The 22,899-nt window shown below is 66.2% G+C and overlaps 7 protein-coding genes across 7 annotated transcripts; 3 read left to right on the plus strand and 4 right to left on the minus strand.

The window, feature by feature from the left end:
- Nucleotides 1–1,288: 1,288 nt before the first annotated feature.
- Nucleotides 1,289–5,586, plus strand: PFL1_05490 (uncharacterized protein; the record flags this gene model as incomplete). Its single annotated transcript, XM_007883026.1, has 2 exons — nt 1,289–3,076; nt 3,178–5,586. The coding sequence occupies 2 exons, from the start codon at nt 1,289–1,291 to the stop codon at nt 5,584–5,586; spliced, it is 4,197 nt and encodes a 1,398-aa protein (XP_007881217.1).
- A 424-nt stretch (nt 5,587–6,010) lies between these two features.
- Nucleotides 6,011–7,243, minus strand: PFL1_05491 (uncharacterized protein; the record flags this gene model as incomplete). Its single annotated transcript, XM_007883027.1, has 1 exon — nt 6,011–7,243. The coding sequence occupies one exon, from the start codon at nt 7,241–7,243 to the stop codon at nt 6,011–6,013; it is 1,233 nt and encodes a 410-aa protein (XP_007881218.1).
- Nucleotides 7,244–8,809: 1,566 nt separating this feature from the next.
- On the plus strand, nt 8,810–9,976 carry PFL1_05492 (uncharacterized protein; the record flags this gene model as incomplete). The annotated part of the gene is made up of 1 exon (XM_007883028.1): nt 8,810–9,976. The coding sequence occupies one exon, from the start codon at nt 8,810–8,812 to the stop codon at nt 9,974–9,976; it is 1,167 nt and encodes a 388-aa protein (XP_007881219.1).
- A 165-nt stretch (nt 9,977–10,141) lies between these two features.
- PFL1_05493 (uncharacterized protein) lies at nt 10,142–11,341 on the minus strand (the record flags this gene model as incomplete). Its single annotated transcript, XM_007883029.1, has 4 exons — nt 10,142–10,238; nt 10,395–10,661; nt 10,803–11,074; nt 11,186–11,341. 4 exons carry the CDS (start codon nt 11,339–11,341, stop codon nt 10,142–10,144), a joined length of 792 nt encoding a protein of 263 aa, XP_007881220.1.
- Nucleotides 11,342–11,990: 649 nt separating this feature from the next.
- Nucleotides 11,991–13,352, plus strand: PFL1_05494 (uncharacterized protein; the record flags this gene model as incomplete). The annotated part of the gene is made up of 1 exon (XM_007883030.1): nt 11,991–13,352. The coding sequence occupies one exon, from the start codon at nt 11,991–11,993 to the stop codon at nt 13,350–13,352; it is 1,362 nt and encodes a 453-aa protein (XP_007881221.1).
- A 298-nt stretch (nt 13,353–13,650) lies between these two features.
- PFL1_05495 (uncharacterized protein) lies at nt 13,651–16,481 on the minus strand (the record flags this gene model as incomplete). The annotated part of the gene is made up of 2 exons (XM_007883031.1): nt 13,651–15,372; nt 15,480–16,481. The coding sequence occupies 2 exons, from the start codon at nt 16,479–16,481 to the stop codon at nt 13,651–13,653; spliced, it is 2,724 nt and encodes a 907-aa protein (XP_007881222.1).
- A 1,175-nt stretch (nt 16,482–17,656) lies between these two features.
- Nucleotides 17,657–20,932, minus strand: PFL1_05496 (uncharacterized protein; the record flags this gene model as incomplete). The annotated part of the gene is made up of 1 exon (XM_007883032.1): nt 17,657–20,932. One exon carries the CDS (start codon nt 20,930–20,932, stop codon nt 17,657–17,659), a length of 3,276 nt encoding a protein of 1,091 aa, XP_007881223.1.
- Nucleotides 20,933–22,899: the final 1,967 nt, after the last annotated feature.

Raw genomic sequence — 22,899 nt, forward strand, 5'->3', positions numbered from 1 at the left:
CTCGTCGGGATCGTAATAACTTCGTATAGTCATACATTATACGAAGTTATACGATGCCCTTTGGGCCCTCGCTCCGGGCGCGCCGGATGCTGCCTGGCCTGGCCTGGCAGGCCGGCCTGGCCAGCCGGCGCGCGTTGGACCCTGCCTGGGTTGCCCCACTCGCGAGCGATTACGCCGGCCGGCCTGCCTGCCTGCCTGCTCCCCGTGCTGCCCCCCGGTGCTGCTGCTGGTGCTGCTGCTCCCCCTCCCCCTGTCGGCGGATCCCTGCCGCCGTTGGCCCTCGTCTCGACCTGGTCTAGTCCTCTCCCGTGCTCTAGCTCTGCTCCCATCCATCCGCTCGACCATCACCAACCAAGCCAGCCAGCCAGCCAACCAATCCAATCCAGCCCACCTCAATCCAGCCCGCATCGCCGTCCACGCTCACACGCACTCTCTTCACGTTATCACCAGCATCCCTCCGCTCTCCTCGATATCTATACGACGCGCCACCAAGCCCGGCCCACTCTCTGGCCACTCGATACCCCCAATCCCGCCCTCGCCTTCGCCCTCGCCCTCGCCTTCGCCCTCGCCCTCGCCGTTCCTGGTCCCATCTCTCGCATCCTACACGCTCGTCCTTTTCAGCTGGCGCGCTTTCGCCTGTAGCCTAATCCAACATCCTAGCCCGGCAGCCCTCCCAATCTCCCTCGCCCACGCACTCGACTCGCCTCTCCAAGCAGCCACGACCACGTTCCACTGTCGTACACCGACGCAAGCTCGTTCCTTGATCTCATTCAGACCATCCTACAACCTACTCCGTGTCCCGCTCGACTCGAGATATCCGCCTCAGCATCCATTTCACCGCACCGTATCTTATCTCGCAAGCATACCTACGCCTTGCCACCAGCACACTCTTCAAAGGATACACTCAGCAACTCGTTCCACTTTTCCAACTTTCCCGGGCCTCGTCACTGCCACCTCGCCGCTCTTTGAACGACTCTGAGCGGTCAAGGTCAGCTACCGCCACGTCTCATTGCTCAGCGCCCCTGGCGCCTTGTCGGCTTCGGCTTCTGAGAGCATCAGATTCCGTCCTCTACCCACGGCCCAGATCGACCCTTGAGCTATCTGGCACTACTCCGTCCTTCTCAACCTTACTGCTCTCGCCTTTTATCTCGCCACCCATCTCCGCCTCCGTCTTCGAACAGTCCTCTCCGACACTCCCCGCTTACATCTTCTCGCTCGGCATCCTCGTCGCCAGACGGGACCATCGCACATTCGTCGAGCACGCCGGCATCCCTGTCCGCCGCGCTCCATGAGCCGCAAAGCCAACGCAGCCAACGCCAACGATGCCGCCACCTCGAATCACAAGCAACGGGCGCAGCCAGGTCTCCATCCATCCGCGCCCCTCGCGCCGGCCACAGCAGCACGGCCGACGCCGGTAGACCAGCAGGTGCCTACACAAACTCGCTTGTATCCCGCTCACAGCCACCACCACGGATACGAAGCGCACAGCTGCGGGCAGCAGCGCGTCATCAAGCCGACGGTCGCCAGAAACAGCAGCCGCCTCGACGCCGTCGCCAACACCCTCGGTGCGCTCACAGCTCACGCCAATCGCGGATGGAACTCGCTCCGAGCAGCCTCGACGGGTGTGCCTGCGGCGTTTTCTTCGCCGGACCTTGCGGCCGATGCATCCAGACGCGACGGCGCCATCTCTCCCGTCTATGATGCCTTCCAGAACGCGGGCGATCCAGTGTCCGAGGTCGAGGCCAACAACGCTCGAGAGGGCGGGGCAGAGCCGGCGGACACGGTCGACTGGAGCCGCTGGGAGCGGATGCGGATCGGCACGCGCCTGGTGCCCGTGCTGATCAGCGCATACGACTCCGGCACTCTCCAGATCCTTCAGGCCGATGGCGACAACATGAAGGAACTCCTCACTGTCCCCTCTGCCGCCTTTCAAGACCACTCTTACCTCTACGCGCGCCCTCCTCAACGCGTGCTGACCGCCTGCTGCCGTTCTTCGGCACACGCCGAGCTGCTCCTCGTGGTCGACGCGCCGCTCGAGGTCATTGCCTACTCGCTCGAGACGCACGCCGTGCTGCACCGCACCAAGCTGATCGGGCCCGACGGCACCTTCCAGGCGGCTGAGGTCGACCGATGCGACATGCAGTGCAACGAGCGCTTCACCTGCATCGCTCTCTCCAGCCCGGGATCCATCCACGTGCTGCGCACCGCCGACCTGCAGTATGCCGCCGACGTCGTGGGAGACGTGGCGCTGTCGGCGCACGGTGGCCCACCGCCAATGAGCCTCTCGGGCCGCATTCTAAGCTACGCAACCACCAAGGCGGGCGCCCTTTCCGAGGTCGCAGCTGATGCGCGGCGGCCAGCGAAGGCCTCGGCCTCGGTCGCTCCCATCGCCGGAAGGGGCGGAGCTGGCGGAGGCACAGCCGGAAGCGCTTCTGACCGCGATGCAGGCCGTTCGCGATCGAGCACCCAGGGCCAGGTCGTGCTTGGCCCGGGTGACATGAGGGAGCAGATGCTCGAGACGTCGGCGCAGATGGGTGACGTCGCCCGTCGCGTCGGCGGCAACGTCATGAGCGGGATGCGGACGCTGGGGGAGTGGGGCAGCACCTACCTTGCCAACGCCTCTCTCAGCCCGCCTGCGACCACCCACGGTCCGACGCCCAGCCAGAGCCCGGGCCACGGTCCCGTCGGCATCCTTTCCCGGTCTGCGCCGATTCCGAGCCACCTTTCGCAGAGATCGATGTCTTCGGTCTCGAGCTCGCCGAGGCTCGGGCCGGTCTACGATGGACCTGCCGCCAAGCGCTCCTCGATGAACCCAGAGAAGGAGCGCGATTCGCCGCAGACCACCTCGGCCGTCGTCCGGATCGTCGACCTCGGGTCGTCGCTGCGCACCGTCGCGACGTTTGTGCCGTCAAAGTATCCAGTCGCCCACATCGCCTTCGGCCCAAACGCCCAGCTTTGCTTCACAGCCGACTCGCTCGGTCACGCCTTCCACATCTTTGAGCTGCAGGTGGTTGGCACGTTTGGCGTTGTTCGCGATGGAAGAGAGGCGCCGTCGCCCCTCCTGCACAGGTACAAGGTCAGTAAGACATCCACTCGCCGCGGCGCACCACAGGTGGACGAGCAATTCGCTGACGATGTTTTCCCTCGTCCTGCCACCCTTCTTTTCTTGGCGAGCAGCTTCTGCGAGGCGTCACGAGCGCCGAAGTCGTCTCAGCCCAGTGGAGCCCCGATGCACAGTGGATCGCTGTGGGCACGCGAACCGGCACGGTGCACACCTACGCCATCAACCCGTACGGTGGAGCCGCGTCGATCCGGAGCCACGTCGTCGGCAAGGTCCATAATGCGGCGTCGATGGCCCCGCTCAGCGTTACCGTCAGCAGCATCGCACGCACTGCGAGACCCGCCTCGCATGCTCAGGACGCTTCGAAGCACGACAGCTCTCTTCAGCACCACCAGTCGCGGTCGCACACCGCCTCGTCGGGATCCCCTGATGCGCTTGGCGACGAAGGGGCGGCAGCGCAGCTCTCGTCGGCAGTACCGGCCTTTCTGATGCAGCGCACCACTCAGCGCGCTGACGGTACCTTGTTTGCCGCGCGGAGCAGCTCGACAGCCTCGTGCACGATGAACATCCTCGCCTTTGATCCGAGGACAGCCACCATCAGCCTGCACAAGCTCGAGGTCGCCTCGAGCACGGGCGGCAGCGGGTCTGGCGACGACGCGCACCTCTCTGAGCCATCCAGAGCGATGGGGGGCAGGCAGGTCGGCAGCGCCGCTTCGCCCACACGGCTCAACATCATCGCCGCTGGCACGAACGCCGGCAGCGGCAGCGCCACATCGGGCCTGACTCAGATGATGCGCAAGGCGGGCGGCGGCTTGATCCCGAGCGGCGTCTTGGCAGGCAGTGCAGGCCCACGCCTCTCGGGCGACTGCCAGCGGGTTGCGGCATGGACCGACTTGGCGCCCACGGCGGCATCCAACAGGCTCGATCTGCCAGTCGTGCTCAGCAGCCACCCGCAGCGCGATCCCAAGCGACGCCGTTCCGGGCCCACCGCGGCGTCGCTCCGAGGCGCGATTGCCAAGGCAGAGATTGAGACCTACAGCCAGTCAGTGCGCGTGTTGCCCACCACGCTTTATCTATCTCGACAGTGCTTCTTCCAGGTCTTCGACCACGCCAAGGGCGACCAAGACGTCTTGCTCCTGGCGCTCCACCGCATGGCCGTGATACCGCTGAAGGTGCGGGACATGGCGACCCTCGTGGGCGCCTCGGGCGCCGACACGATGTACACTGCACGACTTGCGGGAGCCTACGACGAGCTCGACCTCGACAACCTCAACCTCAACGCTCGCTCGCCCTCGGCACTCATCCCGAGCTTCCCACAGGGACATCCCGGCAAGACGCAGGGCTGGAGTGGCAGGAGCATCCCGATCCGGACCGTTGCCGGCGGCATCGGCGGAGGCATCTACCGCGCCAGTCGGGAGCTGAGCCGCGGCGTCGAAATGGCGCGAAGGCGGACCAGTGGCGCCGCGGCCACGGCCGCGGCGACGGCAGCCGGCTTGCACGCGTTCAGAGCGCGTCCGGAGCAGTCGACGGCGCTCTCGTTTGACGACGAGGAAGGCGACCTCGACATGTTTGCCGAGCTGCATGGACGCAACGGGCCGTGTTCGGCCAACTCGGCCGCCTCGCACCTGGTACCCGGCTCCAGATCCGGTCCCGGGTCGCTGCCGAGCTCAGCAGAGACGCCGCCGACCGACTCCAGCATCGGCTCGCGCGCCGGCCCCAACAAAGCTCGCGACGACCAGGAGCCTTTCGCAGAAGTCTGTCCGGTCGATGGAGCAGACGAGGACGAGGTGATGGGCTGGGATTCGATCCAGGATCCCGACGTGGTCGGATCCAGGTGGGCGGACGACAACCTGGCCCGGTACGCCAAGTTTGAGGCGGTGCCAAAGGAGGGCGGAGCAAGTGGCGCGGACGACTTCATGGTGGGAACGTTCGACGATGATGACGAGCTGGGAGGCGGCAGCGGAGCTGGCGGCGGTGGCGGTGGGGATGGTGGGCTGCACGGCCGACGCTCGACGGCTCTGACGGCGCGCGCGCAGAGCCCCCTCTCGGATGCCACTGCTTCGCCTCGAGCCCTCGTCTACAGCCTCCGGGGCGGCGCAGGAGCCGCCTCGTCTGGACGCTCGAGCCTGCGCGCGACGGCCGTCATGGAACCGGTCTCGGCGCTCAAGCGAGGCGAGAGCCCGGCGCCGTCGATCAAGTCGGACGCGCCGAGCAGCGAGACCGAGAGCAGCGGCGGCCGTGTCGGCAGCGGCCGAGCTTCCAGCGGCGCCTCGGGACCCCTCTGCGAGGGCGGCAAAGAGACACACACCTCTGCGCCGCCGTCATCGTCGCCGCTGTCGTCGTCGTCGTCGTCGTTGCTACCGATGCCGATGGCGATGCCGACGTCGTCGCAGCCTTCCATTCCCGGCAGCATGCCCGAGCCCGCGTTCGCTTCGGCCGCTCCGCGCCTTGCCACCACCGCCGCCGTCCCCTCTTCGACGGCGGCGACCAAGGCGGCAAAGAAGAAGAAGGGCGGGAAGCGGTAAGGGGGGCGGGAGCGACTGCGGCCACATCGGGCCGCCTTCCTAACCCGGCACGACGGGGCACCCTGACTCTTTCTCGGCCTCCCCAATTTCTCTCCTCCTCTGACCCTCGCCCGTCTGCTCCTTGTCGTTCGCTCCCTTCTACGACCCACCGTCATGCCATGTCAAGCGACGTCCGCCGCTGGACGAGGAGGGCAAGGAGGGGGATGATGATGATGATGATGATGGACTGGTTATTATCGCGGCACGCGGCGAGGAGCTTGAGAGGCTCTAGATACATGGTTGGACTAGGTAGGTCGGGATGCGATGCGATGTGGAGGCAGCAGGCACGCCAGGCCACCGAGACTCGGACGAGGCGGGCAAACGGCGGGCCAGAGAGAGACGTCGCAAGGCCCAGGCCCGCCGTCCACACGCCGGCGCGAGGGGCCTACTTCTTGGTGGCCTGCTGCTGGTGGGCGAGCCTCCGCTTCTCGTAGAGGGCCTTGTCCTCGCCCTCCCAGTTGGCGCCGTAGCCGTTGCTGAGGGCGCGCGACATGGACTTTTGCGTGACGGTGTTGTCGGTGTCGCCGACGATGGCGAGGAAGCGGCGGTACCAGTCGGGGAGGGCGCGGAGCCAGGGGAGGAGGTTGGCAAAGTGCGGGGTCATGATGTGCTGGCTGAGGCCCGAGTCGAGGGCGCCGACAATCTGGCGGGCCACCTGGACCGGTTCGAGGACGGGGGTGAAAAAGGGGTCGGTGTGGTCCTCCATTCCGTCTCCGAGGGCGGTGCGGACCTTGGTGGGGGCGACGAGGGTGGTGCGGACGCGCGGGGCAGAGTAGCGGGTCCGGAGCTCGATCGAGAGGACCTCGTGGAAGGCGAGGGCGGCCGCCTTGCTCGTCGCGTACTCGCTCATCGAGGGGAGCGAGGCGTAGGCGCCCGACGACGACACCGTGACGACGTGGCCGTGGTTGGCGGCGATGAGGTCCGGCAGGAACTGCTGGCAGGTGACCCAGTTGGAGAGCGTGTTGACGCGCCACACGCGCGCCGCGCTGGCCAGGTCGACGTCGAGGATCGTGTTGCCGCTGGCGATGCCGGCGCAGTTGATCAGGGCGCCCACCTTTTTGCCCGTCCGTTGGCGGATCTGGCGGGCCGCCTCGGCCACCTGGTCCGGGTTGGAGACGTCCGTCTTAAAGTAAAGGATCTCTGGCTTTCCCTTCGGCGCGGCGAGGTAGGTGGGCGCGCCCATGTCGAGCACGGCGACGGTGGCGCCCTTGCGGTGCGAGAGGAGCTGGACAATCTCCTTGCCGATGCCCGCAGAGCCGCCGGTGATGACGATGACATCGCGGTCGTAGCGGATGGGGTCGCGGCGGTACTGGCCGTGGTTGCGGACGTAGCGGTTGAGGGTGCGGTTGACGGTCTTGACCAGGGTAAAGACCCAGGCGTAGCCGACCCACCGGTACTCGGTGAAGAGGAGGGAGCGGAGGCGCGGCAGCAGCTGGTCCGAGGCAGGCACCAGGGTGAGCGGGAGGTTGCGCGAGTGCTGGTCGTAGAGGTAGGTGAGGGCGGGGAGGAGGAGGAGGAAGGGGGCGGAAAAGGGGATCTTGTCGAGGAAGCGGTTGACGACGTCGATGGTGAAGGGCTCGCGGAACGTGGGAAGCGACTTTGCTGAGGACGACGACATCCTGGACGACGGCCGGCTTGGGCGCAGGGAGGGAGGTCGTGGATGGACGGGGCGTTGGATCGAGGAGGTTGGGAGAAGGCGGCGTCGGCGATGGAGGGAGGTGGTGGTGGTGGTGGTGGTGTGAAAGAAAGAGTGGCGAGTTGCGAGGAGCGAGGGATGGATGAGGGCCGACGGCGCCCCGCGCCAATCGAGGCCGGGGACAGGCTTCTTATACGACGGATGCGGATGCTGGTTGGCGGGCCGAGACCATGGCGGAGCAAAGGCTGGCTTCGAGACATGGAGCGAGCGCCGCCCAGACGAGAAGGATGGACTGGCTCGGGAGCCGACGTCAACGACCTCAGGGTCCGCATCATCTCGCTTTGGACGTCCGCCGCCCTTCCCCTACGTACGTACTCTGTCCATCCAACTCTTCTCTTTCCGGCCGGCCGCCCTTGGGGAGCAGGCACAAATGAAAAAGAAGAGTAGAAAAGCACCCACCGCTTCGCTTGCCCTCGCCGCAGCCGACGAGGCAGGCTGCGGGCAGCACTCGATCTGGCACGCTGGCCCGTTGGCCGCGGGAGCAGCGAGGACGGTGCGCGGATCGGCGTGAAAGAGGCAGGCAGGCAGGCGGGCAGGGTGGCCCAGCATCATGGTACCCCCGCCCCCACCTTGCTCTTTTGTCTTGAGGCAGTCGGGAGCCCCCAGCCTGAAAAGAGGCGGTCGCCACTCGTCGGGGCTAAGCTGCAGCTAGAGATGGGCAGCGGCCCCGCTTTCCGAGGGCTGCATGGCCATGCAGAGCCCCACAGCGGCTCCCGGCCGTCATGACGGGCGTCGGCGGTCAGTGGTGGTGGAAGCCAGGCGCTGGCTGGCTGGCTTGCCTGCCGCCTGTGTACCGGTAGCTGCCTGCTTGCGCCTGCGCCTACAGCAGCAGGCCGGGCGCAGCATGATGGCATGCAGACAGGGTCCGCTCCAGCTTGGCTCCACCCCAGCTTTTTCCTGCGGCCGTGAGCGGGCGGGCGGGCGCTTCCCTAGATTCTTGACTGTGAAAGCTCGGACGGCCCAGCGCTTTTTCGGTGCCGAACCTCTTCTCTGCGCCCTTCGGTTCCGCCATGCCTGACCCCCGCTGGGTTGGGAACCCCCCGCATCTCCACTTCGCCGGATGACGACGGGCTGGTCACTCTGCCCCTCGTTGCACCGCCTCGACCCCACCACCACCACGTCGCCACTGCCCGACTCTGTCTCGACATATCCTCCCAGCCAAGGCAAGCGTCGCTGCACACGACACCACCTCGGCCGGCTTCACGACAACCGCACCCACACCAGACAGACCACTCCCTCGCCTGCCCACACAACACCGCTCCCGATGCTCACTCTATCCGCCTTCGGTCTCGGCTTCTTTGTCTCCATCGTCCTCATTTCCACCTTTATCACAATCTTAGAGTGGTAGAGAGCCCCGTCTTCCCCGCCTCGCTTTTCCATTCGCTCCTCTCCATCTTCCGCGTTACTGTGGCTTCGACATTACCCTTTCATCCGTCCGGTGTCCACTCCTGCTTGCCCTTCGCTTGTTTGATCGTGCCGAGTTCCATCATGACGACCTCTTCAGCCTCCGCTCCTGCAGCGCCTCGAGCTGCGACGCCATCGCCGCGGCGACTCCGCATCCTCATCGTCCGACACGGCGAGACGCACGAAAACGTTGCAAAGGTCATCCAGGGCCAGCTCGACACGCCTCTCAATCCCTTCGGACACCAGCAAGCCGCCACCACCGGCGCCCACCTGGCCACCACCCGCATCCACCGTGCCATCTCCTCGCCGCTCAAGCGAGCCGCCGACACGGCCACAGCCATCGTATCTCGACAGCCGCACCAGCACGGCCTGACCCTCGAGACGGACCCTCGCCTCATGGAGCGCGGCTTTGGCGTCCTCGAGGGCAAAGTCTACCACGGCCCGCGCAACAAGCGCGACTCGATCGACGGCATCGAAAAGATGCAGGACCTCGCACAGAGGCTCGCTAGCTTCTGGAACGACCTCGTCACCGTGCCCCTCGACCCGCACGCCCAGCCGGGCAACCCTAACGCCGACGACGACAATGACGGCGACGAGCAGACGGTCCTGCTCGTCTCGCACGGTGCAGCCATCTCGGCGCTGCTCGGCGAAGTCCTCGTGTCTGGCCAGTACGTCGAGCTGGCGCAGGGCGTGCAGCCTTCGAGGCTGTGGAACTGCAGCATCACCGAGATCCTCGTACCCACCATCCCGGATCGACGGTCAGCGTCGTCGTCCTCGGACCAGGAACCCGCCAAGATCGCATCGGCGGGCGACCCGGCGCGCAGGAAGCAGTGGACCATCCGGCCCTCGCACCTCAACGTCCAGGGCGCGCAGTTTATGCGAGAGTACCGCGCACTTCGACGCCTCCTCGCCGCCACTCAGCATCGACAGCAGCAAGGGGACGGCCGTGACGGAGGCAGCGACGAGGACCTGCAAGCGACGATCCGGACGCTCGAGGCTGAAATCGCCGTCACGGAGCGCAGGTTCAAGAAGGACCCTAAGCTTCAAGCCAGGCTCGAGGGCGATGTGCTGCGTGGCCCGGACGGCGAGGCAGTCGAAGCGGATATCGGATACGGAAGGGGGATAGGGTGCGTCCTGCGGTGGTCGGATGTCGAGCATCTGCGGGGCCTGGCCAAGGATGGCGGGGACGCGGCGGGCTCGGGCGCCAAGCAGGACGTCAACGTCGACGAACTCGTCGGCAAGGGCGAGTGAGGCCCCGTGTACGCTCGGTGAGGACAGGGTATACGGCGCGTAACGTCATGGTGTCGTGATCTATCTTTGGCATTAAAATGTCCGTTGAGTCCGTCGTTGTCGGCATAGCGTCCGGAGCAGGATGGGGTCGTGGCATCGAGTCGGGGCGCCAGGAGGGAAGTCTCGTCAGAGCAGCCCGGCGAGGCTCCGTTTGAGGTTGACGTCGAGGAAGTTGTCGGCCTGCTGTTCGGCAATGGGCGTCTTGAAGGCGACGATGCCGATGCTGTCGTCATGGGGCGCAGACGAGGGCAGGAAGCAGGAGGAAGTCAGGAGATGTGAGTCGTCACAATGGTCGGTCCCTCGCACTGTCCTCTGCTCTGCTCTCCCCTACTCTGCTCCCAAGGCATGGAGAGAGATATCGCGCGCGCGCGCCACTTACACGATACCGGCGGCAAAGAAGCCGAGCGAGATAAAGAGCCAGATGACGCCCCAGACCTGGGGCGGGCAGCATCCGACGACCTTGCTGAAGGCCGTGGCGTCCGACTCGTTGACCTTGCGGAAGATGAGGTCGTCGCAGATGTCCCACACCGAGTAGAGGCAGTTCATGACGCCGATGAAGAGGACAAAGTAGCGCAGCGCGACCGAGTCTGCGACGAGCCAGAAGAGGACAAAGAGGCCCACCATGGCCAGCAGGAGAACCCAGGTGCTGTGCGGGGGGAGGAGGGGCAGGAGGAGGGAGAGGGCGGGAAAGGACGTCAGCGGGCGGGTCTCGCGAGGTCGGATCAGAAGGAGGGGGCGAGCGAGCGAAGGCGGTGCTGGGGGCAGGGGGGAGAATAAGGGTACGTACAGCCAGTCGCGGCGGGCCCACCAGAGGGTAAAGAGGAAAAAGACGCCAATGACGATGCTGGCCACCTTGCTGGCCCGCTCGTCGAACCCGCAGGCGATGAGGGCGGCGCCGATGATTGAGCTGCCGAGGTAGCCGGCGGGGAGCGTGAGCCAGGGGATGCCGCCGCGCATGCGCGTCGCGCCGCCCTCGTTTGGCTCGAGGACGATTGATTCGATCTTGGCGCCCGTGCACAGTCCGACTGCGGCGTGCGAGAACTCGTGGAACCCGACCGTCTGTGCAAGGGGGGCAGAAGTACGCGGGCGAAAGGGTACGGAAGGAAAGCCAAGGAAAAGAGGTGAGATGTCATGGATCAGCAGCGAGGGCGCGATGAGTCCGAGACGTACGAGGAGCTTGAACGGGTAGAGGATGAGCTTGAGGATGGGGATGTTCCAGAGGATGACGATGACGACCGAGTAGACGCAGGCGACGATGATGGTGGTGCGCTGGTCCTTTGTCGGGTCGATGCGCGACGATGCGGCTCGAGGCTCGAGGACGGGCATGGCGGTGGGTCGGGACGAGGACGAGGACGAGGGGCGGGGCGTCGAGGTTTGCCTGGAGTGGGGTGGAGTGGGGTGGAGTGGGGTGGAGTGGGGTGGAGTCGAGTCGAGTCGAGTCGAGTCGAGTCGAGTGTCTATCTATAGGATTATAGCCGGCCGCGAGGGAGTGGCGATGGTGGTGGTCAACAACGGCTGCCGAGCTGATGGCGTCGAGCAAAGAAGAGGGTAGCAGGCAGGTTTCCCTCAAGCAAGGACCAGAACGAGGGGTCCCGGCACGCACAGATAGAATAGTGGCGAGCCAGGCAGGCGGGGCGGGCGGTGCAGCGCGGTACGTTTAATTGGTGTTTTGCATCGCCAAGAGAGAGCAACACCGCCCGCGGCAAACAGCCGGCAGCCGACAGCCAACAAAAGCCCCTCTTGCTGTTGGCGGCGCTGCCCCTCTGGGAAAGCGGGCGGTCAACTGTCGGCCGAAAGAGCCGTGGCCCGCGCTGCTCCACTTTGGGCCCTGGCGACCTTTTTTCTTCCTGGCCGATGCTAACCCCCCAGCATCCGTCCATCTGGCTTCTGGCTTCTGGTCCTCGCTCACCCACCACTCCATCCTCGTCAATCCTTTCCCCCTCCTCGCACCGGCAGCTGCGCGCTCTGGCCGGCCATGTTCTACGACCTCAACGTACCCTGGCCATCCACATCGGCCAACGCCTCGTCCTCGTCCTCATCCTCGTCATCGGCAGCGGCCGGCAAGAAAAAGCCAAAGCCAGCAGCAGGCGCACCACAGCAAGCCACTCCGTCCGATCCAAAGGGCAAGGCGACCAGCAACGGCGGCAGCACCACCGACCCGCTATCGAGCCTCGGCGACGCAGGCGCCGTCGCCACCCTCACCGAGCTCACCCACGACCTCGCATCCCTGGGATACAGCACCATCGCCTACAACCTCAACGTACACACCCGCTTCGATCCCGCCGTACACGCCAACCCCTTTTCACCCACGCCAGAGGGGAAACCCACCGTCGCCTTCCCCGCCCTCGATCCGCGCACCTCTGCACCGCCATCCTCCTCCTCCTCCTCCTCCTCCTCCTCCTCCTCTTCCTCCTCCAGCGCCGCACGAGCCGCCACGACAGCAACGGCGATACCGGGGCAGAGCCTCACCCAGCTCTCCCGCCTCACCCTCACCCTCACCGAGGCCTCGCTCCAGCCACCGGGCCACGGCATGCTCACATCGCACGCGACCGCGCTCATGAGCTACGACCTCCTCTCCGTCCAGCCAACGTCCGAGGCCACCTTCCAGCACGCCTGCCTCACCCTCTCGGAGCTCCGCCCCTTTGCCATCGACATCATCTCGCTCGACCTCGCTTCCACCCCGCGCCTCCCCTGGCTCCTCCGCCGCACCACCATCAACGCCGCACTCGAGAACGGAGTCATGTTCGAGGTATGCTACTCATCCGCCCTCTCCTCCTCCACCCCGGGCAGCGGCGCAGCGGGAGGAGGAGGAGGAGGGGGCGACGCCTCGGCGCATCTCAAGTCGCGGCGCAACCTCATCGCCAACACGCGCGACCTGCTGCGCATCACCAACGGGCGGGGCGTCATCTTTTCCAGCGGCGCCATGAGCGCTCTCGCGCTGCGCGGGCCCTACGACGTCGTCAACCTCGCAAACGTCTTTGGCATGTCGCCCCAGGCCGCCCGCGATGCCGTCAGCGAGAACCCGAGGCAGCTCATCGTGCGCGCCCGTACCCGCAAGTCGTATCGCGGCGTCGTCGGCCCCCCCGTCGTCCTGGCCGCCGCCTCTCAGACAGAGGCACCACTGTCGGCCCCCGCCGCCACCTCTGCAGCGAGCGCGACAAGAAAGAGGAAGCAGGTCGACGGTGACGGCGACGGCAATGGCGATGAGACCCCCAGGGGCGAGGCGCAACCTGCCGCCCCATCGCAGCAGCCGCCAAAGGACAAGGGCAAGGCCAAGGAACCGAAACCGGCCGGTGGCAGTAGTGGCGGCGGCAAGAAGCGACGGCTGCAGGCATGACGGACGGGCAGGCAGGGGGCAGCCCATGCATCGCAGCGTCGCTCGCGACCCACTACGCCGGGCCGGGCCGGGCCTGCTGTGCGATTCCATTCCATTCCAGTACGTACCGTCCATCCATCCCATCTATCGAGGGTCTTTCGAGGTTCTACAGACACGCAGATCGTCCTCCTCCCTCCACTGTACTTGTACCAGCCCCCACCTTGCTTCCACCGCCACCTCTCGTGATGGCCTGGCCTGGCCTGGCGTGGCGTCTTCTCTATCGAGAGAAAGGGGGGTCGAGGCCTTTGGCGATCCGATGCTAGGCAATGACGCATTCCTCGCGTTTGGCCTTTTGGGGCTTGAAGCCCATTTCCTCGAAAGTCGAATAGACCTTGGCCTGGGCCCCTCCTCCTCCTCCTCCTCCCTGCTGCTGCTGCTGTTGCGGTGGCTTTGAGGAGTTGTTCGAGGCAGAAGAGGTGGAACCAGCACCAGTGCCAGCAGGAGCGGAAGAGTGGTGAGGAGTCGACGTATCCGAGAGGCTGTATCCCTGTCCGTGTCTCCCCATCGCCGCCGCCGCCGCCGCCGACGAGGAGGAGGAGGATGATGACGAGGAGGGTGCCGATGTTGCCGGAGGAGGGCGCACTTGACTGCTCGTCGTCGCTGCCGGTGCTGCAGTCGTCGTCGTTGACATCGAGGGCGGCAGGCCGTACTGGTCCGACGAGACCGGCGAGACAGGCGGGATGTCGGATCCATTCGTCGCTCTCCTCCCTCCTCCGCCTCCTCCTCCTCCATATCTCCTTCCCACCCCGCCGCTGCTGTAGTCGACATGGTGCTGGTGCGCAGCGACACTGTCCTGCACCATCCGCATCGTCTTTTTGCGGTTGAGCTCCATGGCCCCGGCCTGCATCCTGCCTCCGCCGCCTCCAGGGTACTGCCCCTGCTGCTGTGACTGCTGCCGCGACTGCTGCTGCTGCTGCGTTTGCTGCTGCGGCGGCTGGTTGGACCCGCGTCCCTCCTTTTCGCTCCGGATCTTGGCCAGCGTGCGCTTCCGCTGCACCTTTTCGTCGACATTGACCTCGTGGTCGCCCCTCGACAGCGAGTGGTCGACGCCGCCGCCGGCCTGCAGCGCCTCGAGCCGCTGCTTGGCGTCGTCGTTGTCCTGCGCCGCCGCCTTGCGGTACCACCGCTTGGCCGTCTCGAGGTTGCGCTCGGTGCCCACGCCGACCTCGAAATAGTAGCCCAGCGCAAACTCGGCGCTCGCCAGCCCTTTGCGCGCCGCCTTGTCGGCAAAGGTGAAGGCCAGGCCCTCGTTCTTGTCAAAGCAGCCCTCGGCGCCGCACAGGAACCACTTGGACAGCGCCATGTCGGCCTCGACCTCGCCGCCCTGGCTCGCCAGGCTGTAGTACTGCACGCTCAGCAGCGGGTCAAAGGCGCAGTCCAGCTGGGCGTACTCGTAGGTCCAGCCACACTTGTACTGCGCCGGCGCAAAGTTGAGGTAGGCCGCGCGCTCGATGCGCCGCCGCGCCTCGTTCTCGAGCGCCGCCTTGGTATTGCCGCCGCCGCCGCCGCCCCTCCGCGCCTCGGGAGCCAGGGTGGGCTTGAGCAGGCCAGGAGGGATGTCGACGTGGTTAAACTCGCCGGCGAGCAGCATGCCGTAGATGTAGGCCGGCTGCGGCACGTCGAGGTTGGCCCGGTCAGCCGCATCGCGCAGCAGGCCGACGGCCTTGGCCTGGTTGACGGGAAGCTCGAGCTGGCCCAGCAGGTTGGCCATTCCGAGGCGGTACATCGACCCGACGTCCCCGACGACGACGCCGCGGTTGTAGGCGTCGCGTGCCCGCGAAAAGTCGTTGAGCAGCTCGTAGTCGCGCCCGATGCGGAACCAGCTGGCGGCGTAGCCCAGGCGCGCCGAGAGCTCAAAGTCGTTGAAGGCCTCCTTGAGGTCCTTGCGGATGTAGGTGGGGAACGCGCCAGACGCCTGCAGGTCGCCGCGGAGGTAGAGGGCCTCGAGATTCGGTCGGCCGAGCGAGGCGAGGCGCTTGATCTGCGGATGAAGCGTGCGACGTCCCGGGTGGGGGAAGAAGGACCTCTTTCAGCTCTTGCTGCCTGGCGCGCGCGCCCTCGTGCCCCGAGGCGGAGGATGCTACTCACGGTGCTGATGGCCTCGTCGGTGGCCTTAACCAGGCGTGGCTCGCTGATCTTGCTGCCGTCGGCAAACTTGCGCTCGACAAACTTGAGCAGCTGCTTTGCCCATGCCACCTGCTGCTGGTCGTCCCTGCTGGCAAAGGCGCGATCACGCATCTTTTCCAGCGCATCCATGTCCGGCAGCGGCGCGTTGAGGCTAGGCGCGGCGCCCGCGTTGGCCGGGCTCGCCGATCGGTGCTGCTGCTGTTGGCTATGGTAGGACGAGGTGGCTTCGCTGCTTGAAGCCCTGCGTGCATAGGGGTTGTGGCCTGGGTGATGCGACGAGGAAGGCGGCGGGCCGAACGCCATGCTCGACATTGACTGGGAGAGGGTTGGCATGGCGTGGTCCTGGAACGAAGAGCCTGGCCTTGGGCCGCCGTCGAGCTGGTTGTAGCTACCTGGTGAGTGAGGCTCGAGGAAGGCGCCGCCTCCGCCCTGCCCGCCGGAAGAGTGGTAGGAGCTTGCCGAGTGTGGACGCTCGGGTGGTGGTGGCGGCGGTGATAGCGTGGTGTTGCGCTGCGGGTAGTGGGACTGGTAGGGGTCCGAGTCGGGGCTGTAAGGCTGAGCCTGCGGGAAAGGCCGATGTGCGGGGTTGGGGGATGGGGAGGGCGATCGTGGATAGTGATGTGGGCCCGAGGGATGGAGAGGGGGACCGGAAGGATGGCGGATGACCTGTCCGGGAACGAAGCCGGACGAGGCTCTGTAATGAGGATGGTTCGGGGATGGGGAGGCGGGCAGGGGAGGAGGACGGGGGCCCGGCTGGGGCGAACGAAGGTTTTGAGCGCGGTACTGCTGTTCTCGCTCGAGTGCGCCGGGGGGCAGGGGAGGGATAGGGGGAGGCGAGGAGACGATAGCGGTGCGGTGGTGGGCGGTGGAAGAAGCTGCGCGCGAGGAAGGGTGCGGAGGGTAGCTCGAGTCGTTGCCAAAGCCTGGAGGCAGAGGGGGCAGTGCCGGTGGGTTGCCCGCCATGGCTGTTGGCGGCCGTGGTCGAGGCGAGGCGAGGCGAGAGTGCGAGGCCGGTGTGGGCAAGCGAGAGAAGCTTGGGCAGCCGTAGCTGGTGGATAGAGTTGGCCGTGGCCGTTCTGCTGCGCGCTAGGCGGGGGAGCTCCGGCGCACCAAGGAGGAGGGAGGAATATGAGATGTCGGGATGGAAGGGGAGGAGGTGGTGGTGAGGGTGTTGGTCGTCGTCGGGTTGGTGGCGGGCCCGGAGCCCAAGGTCAAGGCGGCCAATTGTTGTTTTCAATTAATTGTTCGGGAAGGCAGGCCTGTAGGCACCGCCAAGCAGCAGCTGCTGCTGCTGCTGCAGCCCTTTGGGCAGCCGCGTGCGCCGTCACCCTGCAGCAAAGGGTCCACCGCCCATTGACCTATGTAACCCCAAGGTAGGGCAGGTCAGGGGGGGCGGGGGGAAGGGGACAGCAGGTTCCGCCTCGTCGTTGTCGCGGATGGCTGCCGTCGATGGCTGTCGTCGCTGGATCGAGCTGCCAGCCAACCAGCCTCACCAGCCTGACCAGCCCAATGGGGGGCGGCGTGCACTGCCTACAGGCCAGGCCGAGGCCGGGTCCGCCGCACACGCGCCTCGACATACACAGCCCTCGGTCTCAGCCACAGCCACAGCCACAGCCGCAGCCCAGCCCCTCTCCTTAGCTTCAGTCTTGGCCCGCCGTTGCACCGCATCACACAATCCGCCAGAGGGCGCTCGATGATCGGCTCCCAACGTGCTGCCCTCGCCCTCATCCGACGCCCCCACACAACGTCCTTCGTTGCTCTCTGACGAGTTCAGCATAGACATAAGCATCTGTACCTCGAAGCTCAACCGGCTGCTAGACAGAGAGGCCGAGAGACCAGACACGGACACACAGAGGCAGAGGGACAAGCAAGCAAAGAGCGAGTATGACAAACACGACAAAAGAGACACTACGTACTGCGAGACCAGAGAAACAAACAAATATAAACCCAAGATAACAAACTAGAAGGGACCATGTAGAAGTAGAAGAAAAGGGAGACTGGGGACCAACGAGACCCTCGACGACGGCGACAAGACGAGGCCGTGGATCAGGCCGAGCAAGACGCGTGCCATCGTAGGCGGGCGACGGCGGGCGGCAGTACGTCCGCCTCGGCGAGGGGGGGCCCAGCCTCGTGGCGAGCTACTGCTCCTCGGTCGATCCGCGTCGCGTCTCGCTGCCACTGCCGCTGCCGCTGCCGCTGCTGCCGGGATCCTTTTCCGACGTGTTGCCAGAGCTGTTGGCCGTCGTGATGCCCGTCTCGTCTGACCCGTCGCCGGACCCGGACCCGGAGCGCCGCTGCACGATGCGCTCGGGGAACGGGCTGAAGTCGGACCCAGAGCTGCTGCTCCGCTCCGTGCTGCTCGACCCGTGCATGTACGGCAGCACGTGGGGCGTCGGGCGCAGGTGCTGCCGGTGGCCGTAGCCGTGGTCGGGGCGCCGCTTGATCGGGCTCTGCCCCACCGTCATCGGCGCACCCGTGCCAGAGCCCATCGCCGACATGGCGTCGGGCGCCGCGACGACGCCGGGCGGCGGCGCCATGTGCTGCATCATCTCGGCAAAGTTGCTGTTCTGGCGCATCAGCGACGACGACGACGGGCTCTGGCCCACCACGTTGACCAGGGGCGTCTGCTGGCCCAGGGCGCCCGCGTCGCGGCTCTGCCGCCGCAGCGCGCGGATCTCGTCCTTGAGCCGCCGGTTGACGTTCTTGAGCTGGTGCATCTCAAACACCCACGAGCTGCTGCGGTACGTCGACAGCTCGGCAAACACCGACGTCAGCGAGTCGACGCTGGTGCCCGTCGCGTCAAACGCCGGCTGCGGACCGCCCTTGGGGTACGCCACGTTGGGGATCATCCAAGAGCTCTCGGGCGCGGCGCGCTGCACGTGGACGAACACCGTGGGCAGGGCCGGGCCCGCGGCCGCCGACGACGGGAAGAACGACGTGAAGACAGGCGTCGAGTTGGCCTTGCCGTCGCCCATGAGGTGCGAGACGGTCATCGACTGGCTGCTGCGGAGCGCCTGCAGGATCGACGGCGCCGCCTCGTAGTTGGTCACCTCGAGGACGTGGCGCCCAAACAGCGCCTTGTCCTCGCACCCGAGCACGTCGCGGACCGCGCCCGTCGTGCTGAGGACGATGCCGTCAATCGAGAGCTTGGTCCAGAACGACGGCTCGCCGAGCTCGGCACTGCTGCGGACGTGCTCCCACGCCAGGTTGTAGACGGGGCGCGGACGTCCGCTCGAGATGACGACCTTGCGGCCCTTGCCCTGCTCGAGGTGCAGCTTGCCGGTGCTCTCGATCCAGCGGTGGCCGTCGTGCTTGTGGCGCATGCGCAGGATCAGGTTGACCTTGGGGCCCGCCTGACCGCCGCCGCCCTTGGTCATCGGGTTGGCCACGCCGTCGTGCTTGAGCGAGCGCGACGCCGCCGCAGCGATGCTGGCGTTGCTCGTCGAGTCCTTGAGCTCGCGGAAGACGGGCACCACATCGCTCGGGTGGCAGAACTCGCTGATCGACTTGCCAATCACCTCGTCGGCCGTGAAGCCCAGGATGCGCTCGACCGACGGCGAAACGTAGAGGAACGTGCCCTTGAGCGACAACACGTAGATGAGGTCGTGCGAGTTTTCGAGAAGCACGCGCGACCAGTGCTTGGCGTCGCAGGGCCCGTTGCCGTGGATCAGGTCGAGGATGTCCTTGGCGATCGCGGCCTGCTTGTTGGCCTCGGCGTTGGCATCTTTGGCGGGGTCCTCGGCTCCCGCCGCGGCGGCGGCCGAGGGCGGTGGGTCGTTGATCGAGCGGTAGTTGACGACGTAGGAGCCGTCGTCCTTGCGCTCGAGGATCGCGCCCGGCTGCTCGACGAGGTCGACCTGGAAGCCGACGAAAAAGTCGACCTGGTTCGGATTCGACCACGACACGGGCACCACGGTGACGAGGTTGATGAACGGCGTGCCGTCCTTGCGGTAGTTGATCAGGCTGGCCTGGCACTCGCGCAGCGTGCTGAGGTGGCGCTTGAGGTGCTCGACGGCGCGGTTGTCGGTGTGCTGCCGCTCCGAGCCTCGCTCGATCGGCACGTTGGGTGCCTGGAGGAAGCGGCAGTTGCGGCCGACGATCTCGTTGAGCGAGTAGCCCGTCAGGTGGCAGAAGGTCTCGCTGGCGTAGAGCAGGGGCTGCTCAGGGTGGTGGGCGTCCGAGATGGTGAAGGAGCATGACAGATCCACGGGCCCGAGCGAGATGCGCGGGTTGGGCCGGGCAATGGCTCGCGAGAGGATGCCAAGGACGTCGATGCCCGAAGACGAGTAGCGGTTGGCCGTGGGCACCTCGTCGCCGGTGTTGGTCGAGTACTGGCCCGTGAAGACGGCCGATGGAGGACCCGTCGACGGAGGCGCCGCATACGAGGGCTCGCGCAGGCGGGCTGCGTCGTGCGGGTGCGACATGGACCTTCCGTCGGAACCAACGGAGGGATAGGCCTGCATCGAAGTCGCGCTGGCGCCACCGCTGGGGAGCCCACTGTCGGTGTCGATGCCACGCTTGGCCCCCCGCCCCGAGACATTGACGTTGGAAGCGGCGCCGGCGTCGCTGTGGTGGGGCGCAGCTTGGACAGCCTGCTTGGCCATCTGACGCGACATGCGGCGTCGCTCCTGCAATGTGAGCCCGGGCCGGGCGCCGGCGGCGACCGTGACGGCCTTGGCGTGAGGGCCTTGGAGGCCCGGCCGCTTGACCTTGGTGACGCGCGGCACCGTGAGAGCGCTGCGCAGCGGCCCGTTCGGGGCAACACCGGGCATCGCCGGTCGAGCGCCGCTACCGGACGTGAGGAGCTGGGAGTGGTGTGCGGCGATGCTGTTGCGGTAGTTGGCAGCCGCCTGCTTGCGGATCTCGAGCGCCGGGTCGATGTCGGCGGTCGCGATGTTGGCGGCGTCGAGGCCGGCTGCCATCGGCGCGGACGCATGGGTATGGCCACCAGCACCTCCACCGTGAGAAACGCCGGCAATGGCGTTGGCGCCAGCGTGGGTGTTTCCCACACCGTGAGAGGAGTCGAAGTCGACCCCGCCGTTGTTGCCGAGACCGTTGGCGTCGGCAGTCGCGTTGCTGCCGCCGTCGACACCACCGACTGTGTTGAAGTCCCAGCTGTGCATAATGTCGCCGCCCATGGGATCGCCAAAGGTGCCGTACATCATGGCGTCGGCCTGTGACAGGTAGTTGGAGCCGGCGGCGGTCGAGGCGTCAAGGCCCTGGCCGTAGGAAGGCGCGTTGCCGATGCCGGCGCCGCCATCAAAGCCATGGTCGCTGAAAGAGGACAGCATGTCGCCGCCGGCGCCGTCAGCGAGCGCAGCCTTGTTGGACGCGTTGCGGTCCTGGGTCTGGAGGGTGCTCTCGGCCTGAGAAGGCGACGCGATGAAGGCGTCAAAGTCAAAGGGTTCCGACATTGGGAGATCGAAAGGGACGAGAAGGGTCGTCCGGTGTATTTTGGTGGCGTGGAAGTGGGTCCACGGAGAGGGTTGGTCGGGCGTAGTTGGAACGCGCGCGCTTAGACGGGTGTTGAGGGTTGATCTAGGCGAAGGGCTCGAAGAGGTGTACTAGAGCACGAGAGCCGGTCTGGCGCTCAAGACGTTGAAGCGGATGGGTGCGATGAGGTTGAGGGATTTGTCGTAGGAGCACTGGCGTAGCGAATCGGACGCCGATTTGTGCGAGGGAAGGATCGTCGGAGCTTGCGCCCGTGAGATGTCTTCCGAGTCTGAGGGCTCGGTTGAGGGAGCCTCGACTACTACTGAGCGAGGAGGGTGGTGGGTATGAGGGCGGGAGTGTCGAGAGAGGCGGTTGAGAGGTTTGCTGGGTCCGACGACGGTGTCACGGAACCGAGGAGGAGGAGGTAAGGGCGGGGTGCGGTGAGGAGGAGTAGAGGTGGTGTGGTGTCGACAGTGTTCGGAGTGGCGAAAGCTGGTGTCGACCCGGGGCGGCGGGATGTAGGACAGAGGAAGGGGATGGCAGAGCGATGTCGGCTGCCTGAAGAAAGGGGGTTTCGGAGGTTACAGTTGGGACGACTGTCGGTTCCCCGTCCGCCTTAGGGGTTGGCAATCGACCGAAGTGGATTGACCGGGTCCCTGAGGGGTGGGGAGAGGATGCGGGCGGACGGGTCGCGACGGTAGCCTCTGTCCTCCTCGAAAGAAGGTGACGGAAGGCCTCGCGGGTGTCCTATGCTGCGCCGTCGATGGAAGGACGGCGGGCAAAGATGGGAAGGGAGGTGAAGGTGAAGCGGTTTGGCTGCCCTATGCGAATTGGGTGTCGGTGAGTGTGGTGCTCTGAGCGATGACGATGATCACTCGAGAGCAGCGGGAAAGGTCCGCAATCGAGACGGCCAGAGTGGTGGCCTTTGAAAATCGTCTGGGCGTTGGCTTAGGCTGCCAGAGCGATGTCGATATCGGTGTTCGATCGAGGCGGGAGTGGCGTTGAGATCGAGGGTGGTTGGGGTGGGCAGGAAGTCTTTTCTTCTTCTCGTGTGTCTCTGGCTGGTGGGGCGACGTGGGCTGGTGGCTGAATGGAGCCGTTGGTAGCTTGGTCGTCGTCAGAGGCGTCTGTCGTTGGATATGTGTCTGACTGGGTGCGTCGCCTAGCGATGTCGGAGGCGTATGGGCAGGAGTCAGAAGATGATGGAGACGGTATACGGGGCGTGAAAAAAAGACGATGGTGGTGCTCCGGCAAGGTGGGCGCAGCGCCGGGCAGCAGGGTTGGGCAGAGGCAGAGGCAGAGCCAGAGCCAGAGCCAGCCAGAGCCAGCCAGCCAGCCAGCCAGAGGAGATGGCGGGGGGCGCGCGCGCGCGCAAACCCAAGCACAGCAAGCAGAGGCCAGCAACTCTGGGAAAAAAATGAGCCAGGCGGTGGCGACCTGACGAGGCACCACGGCAGAGGCTGGCGCAAGAGAGGGCGCAGAAACTTGAGCGAGCCGCCTGGCCAGGCCGGCAGGCGCGGCTGGCATGGGCCAGACGAAGCAGGCGGCCACACAGACAGACAGACAGACAGACAGACAGACGTCGTGCCGAGGCAGCGACACTGCTCCAGTGCCCAAAGCGGCCTTTGGAATCTGGCAAGGCTAGGGAAAGCCGGGCAGCCAGGCACCTCGCTCTCCCTGCCTTGCTTGGCCGCTTGGCGGCGGCGGCTCCCTCGGGCCTCGTCGACGACGACTAGCTAGACCGCGGGCACGGCGGTCACACCACCGCCTGACCTCCGCTGCGGGCCGGACAAGGCCGACGCAGCAGCGACGTCGCATCGACGCAACGTCGACGACTTCGCGATCTCCCAGCATCTCGCGCTATCCGCTCGCCGCTTGCCCCCGCTCTGCCTACTGGCCAGGCCTGGCCTGCCTGCCCCGCCCCCGCGCGACGGGCCCGCCCCGCTCT

Source organism: Pseudozyma flocculosa, assembly GCF_000417875.1.
Source record: "Pseudozyma flocculosa PF-1 unplaced genomic scaffold scaffold00020, whole genome shotgun sequence".
In the NCBI taxonomy this organism is placed as follows: Eukaryota; Fungi; Basidiomycota; class Ustilaginomycetes; order Ustilaginales; family Ustilaginaceae; genus Pseudozyma; species Pseudozyma flocculosa.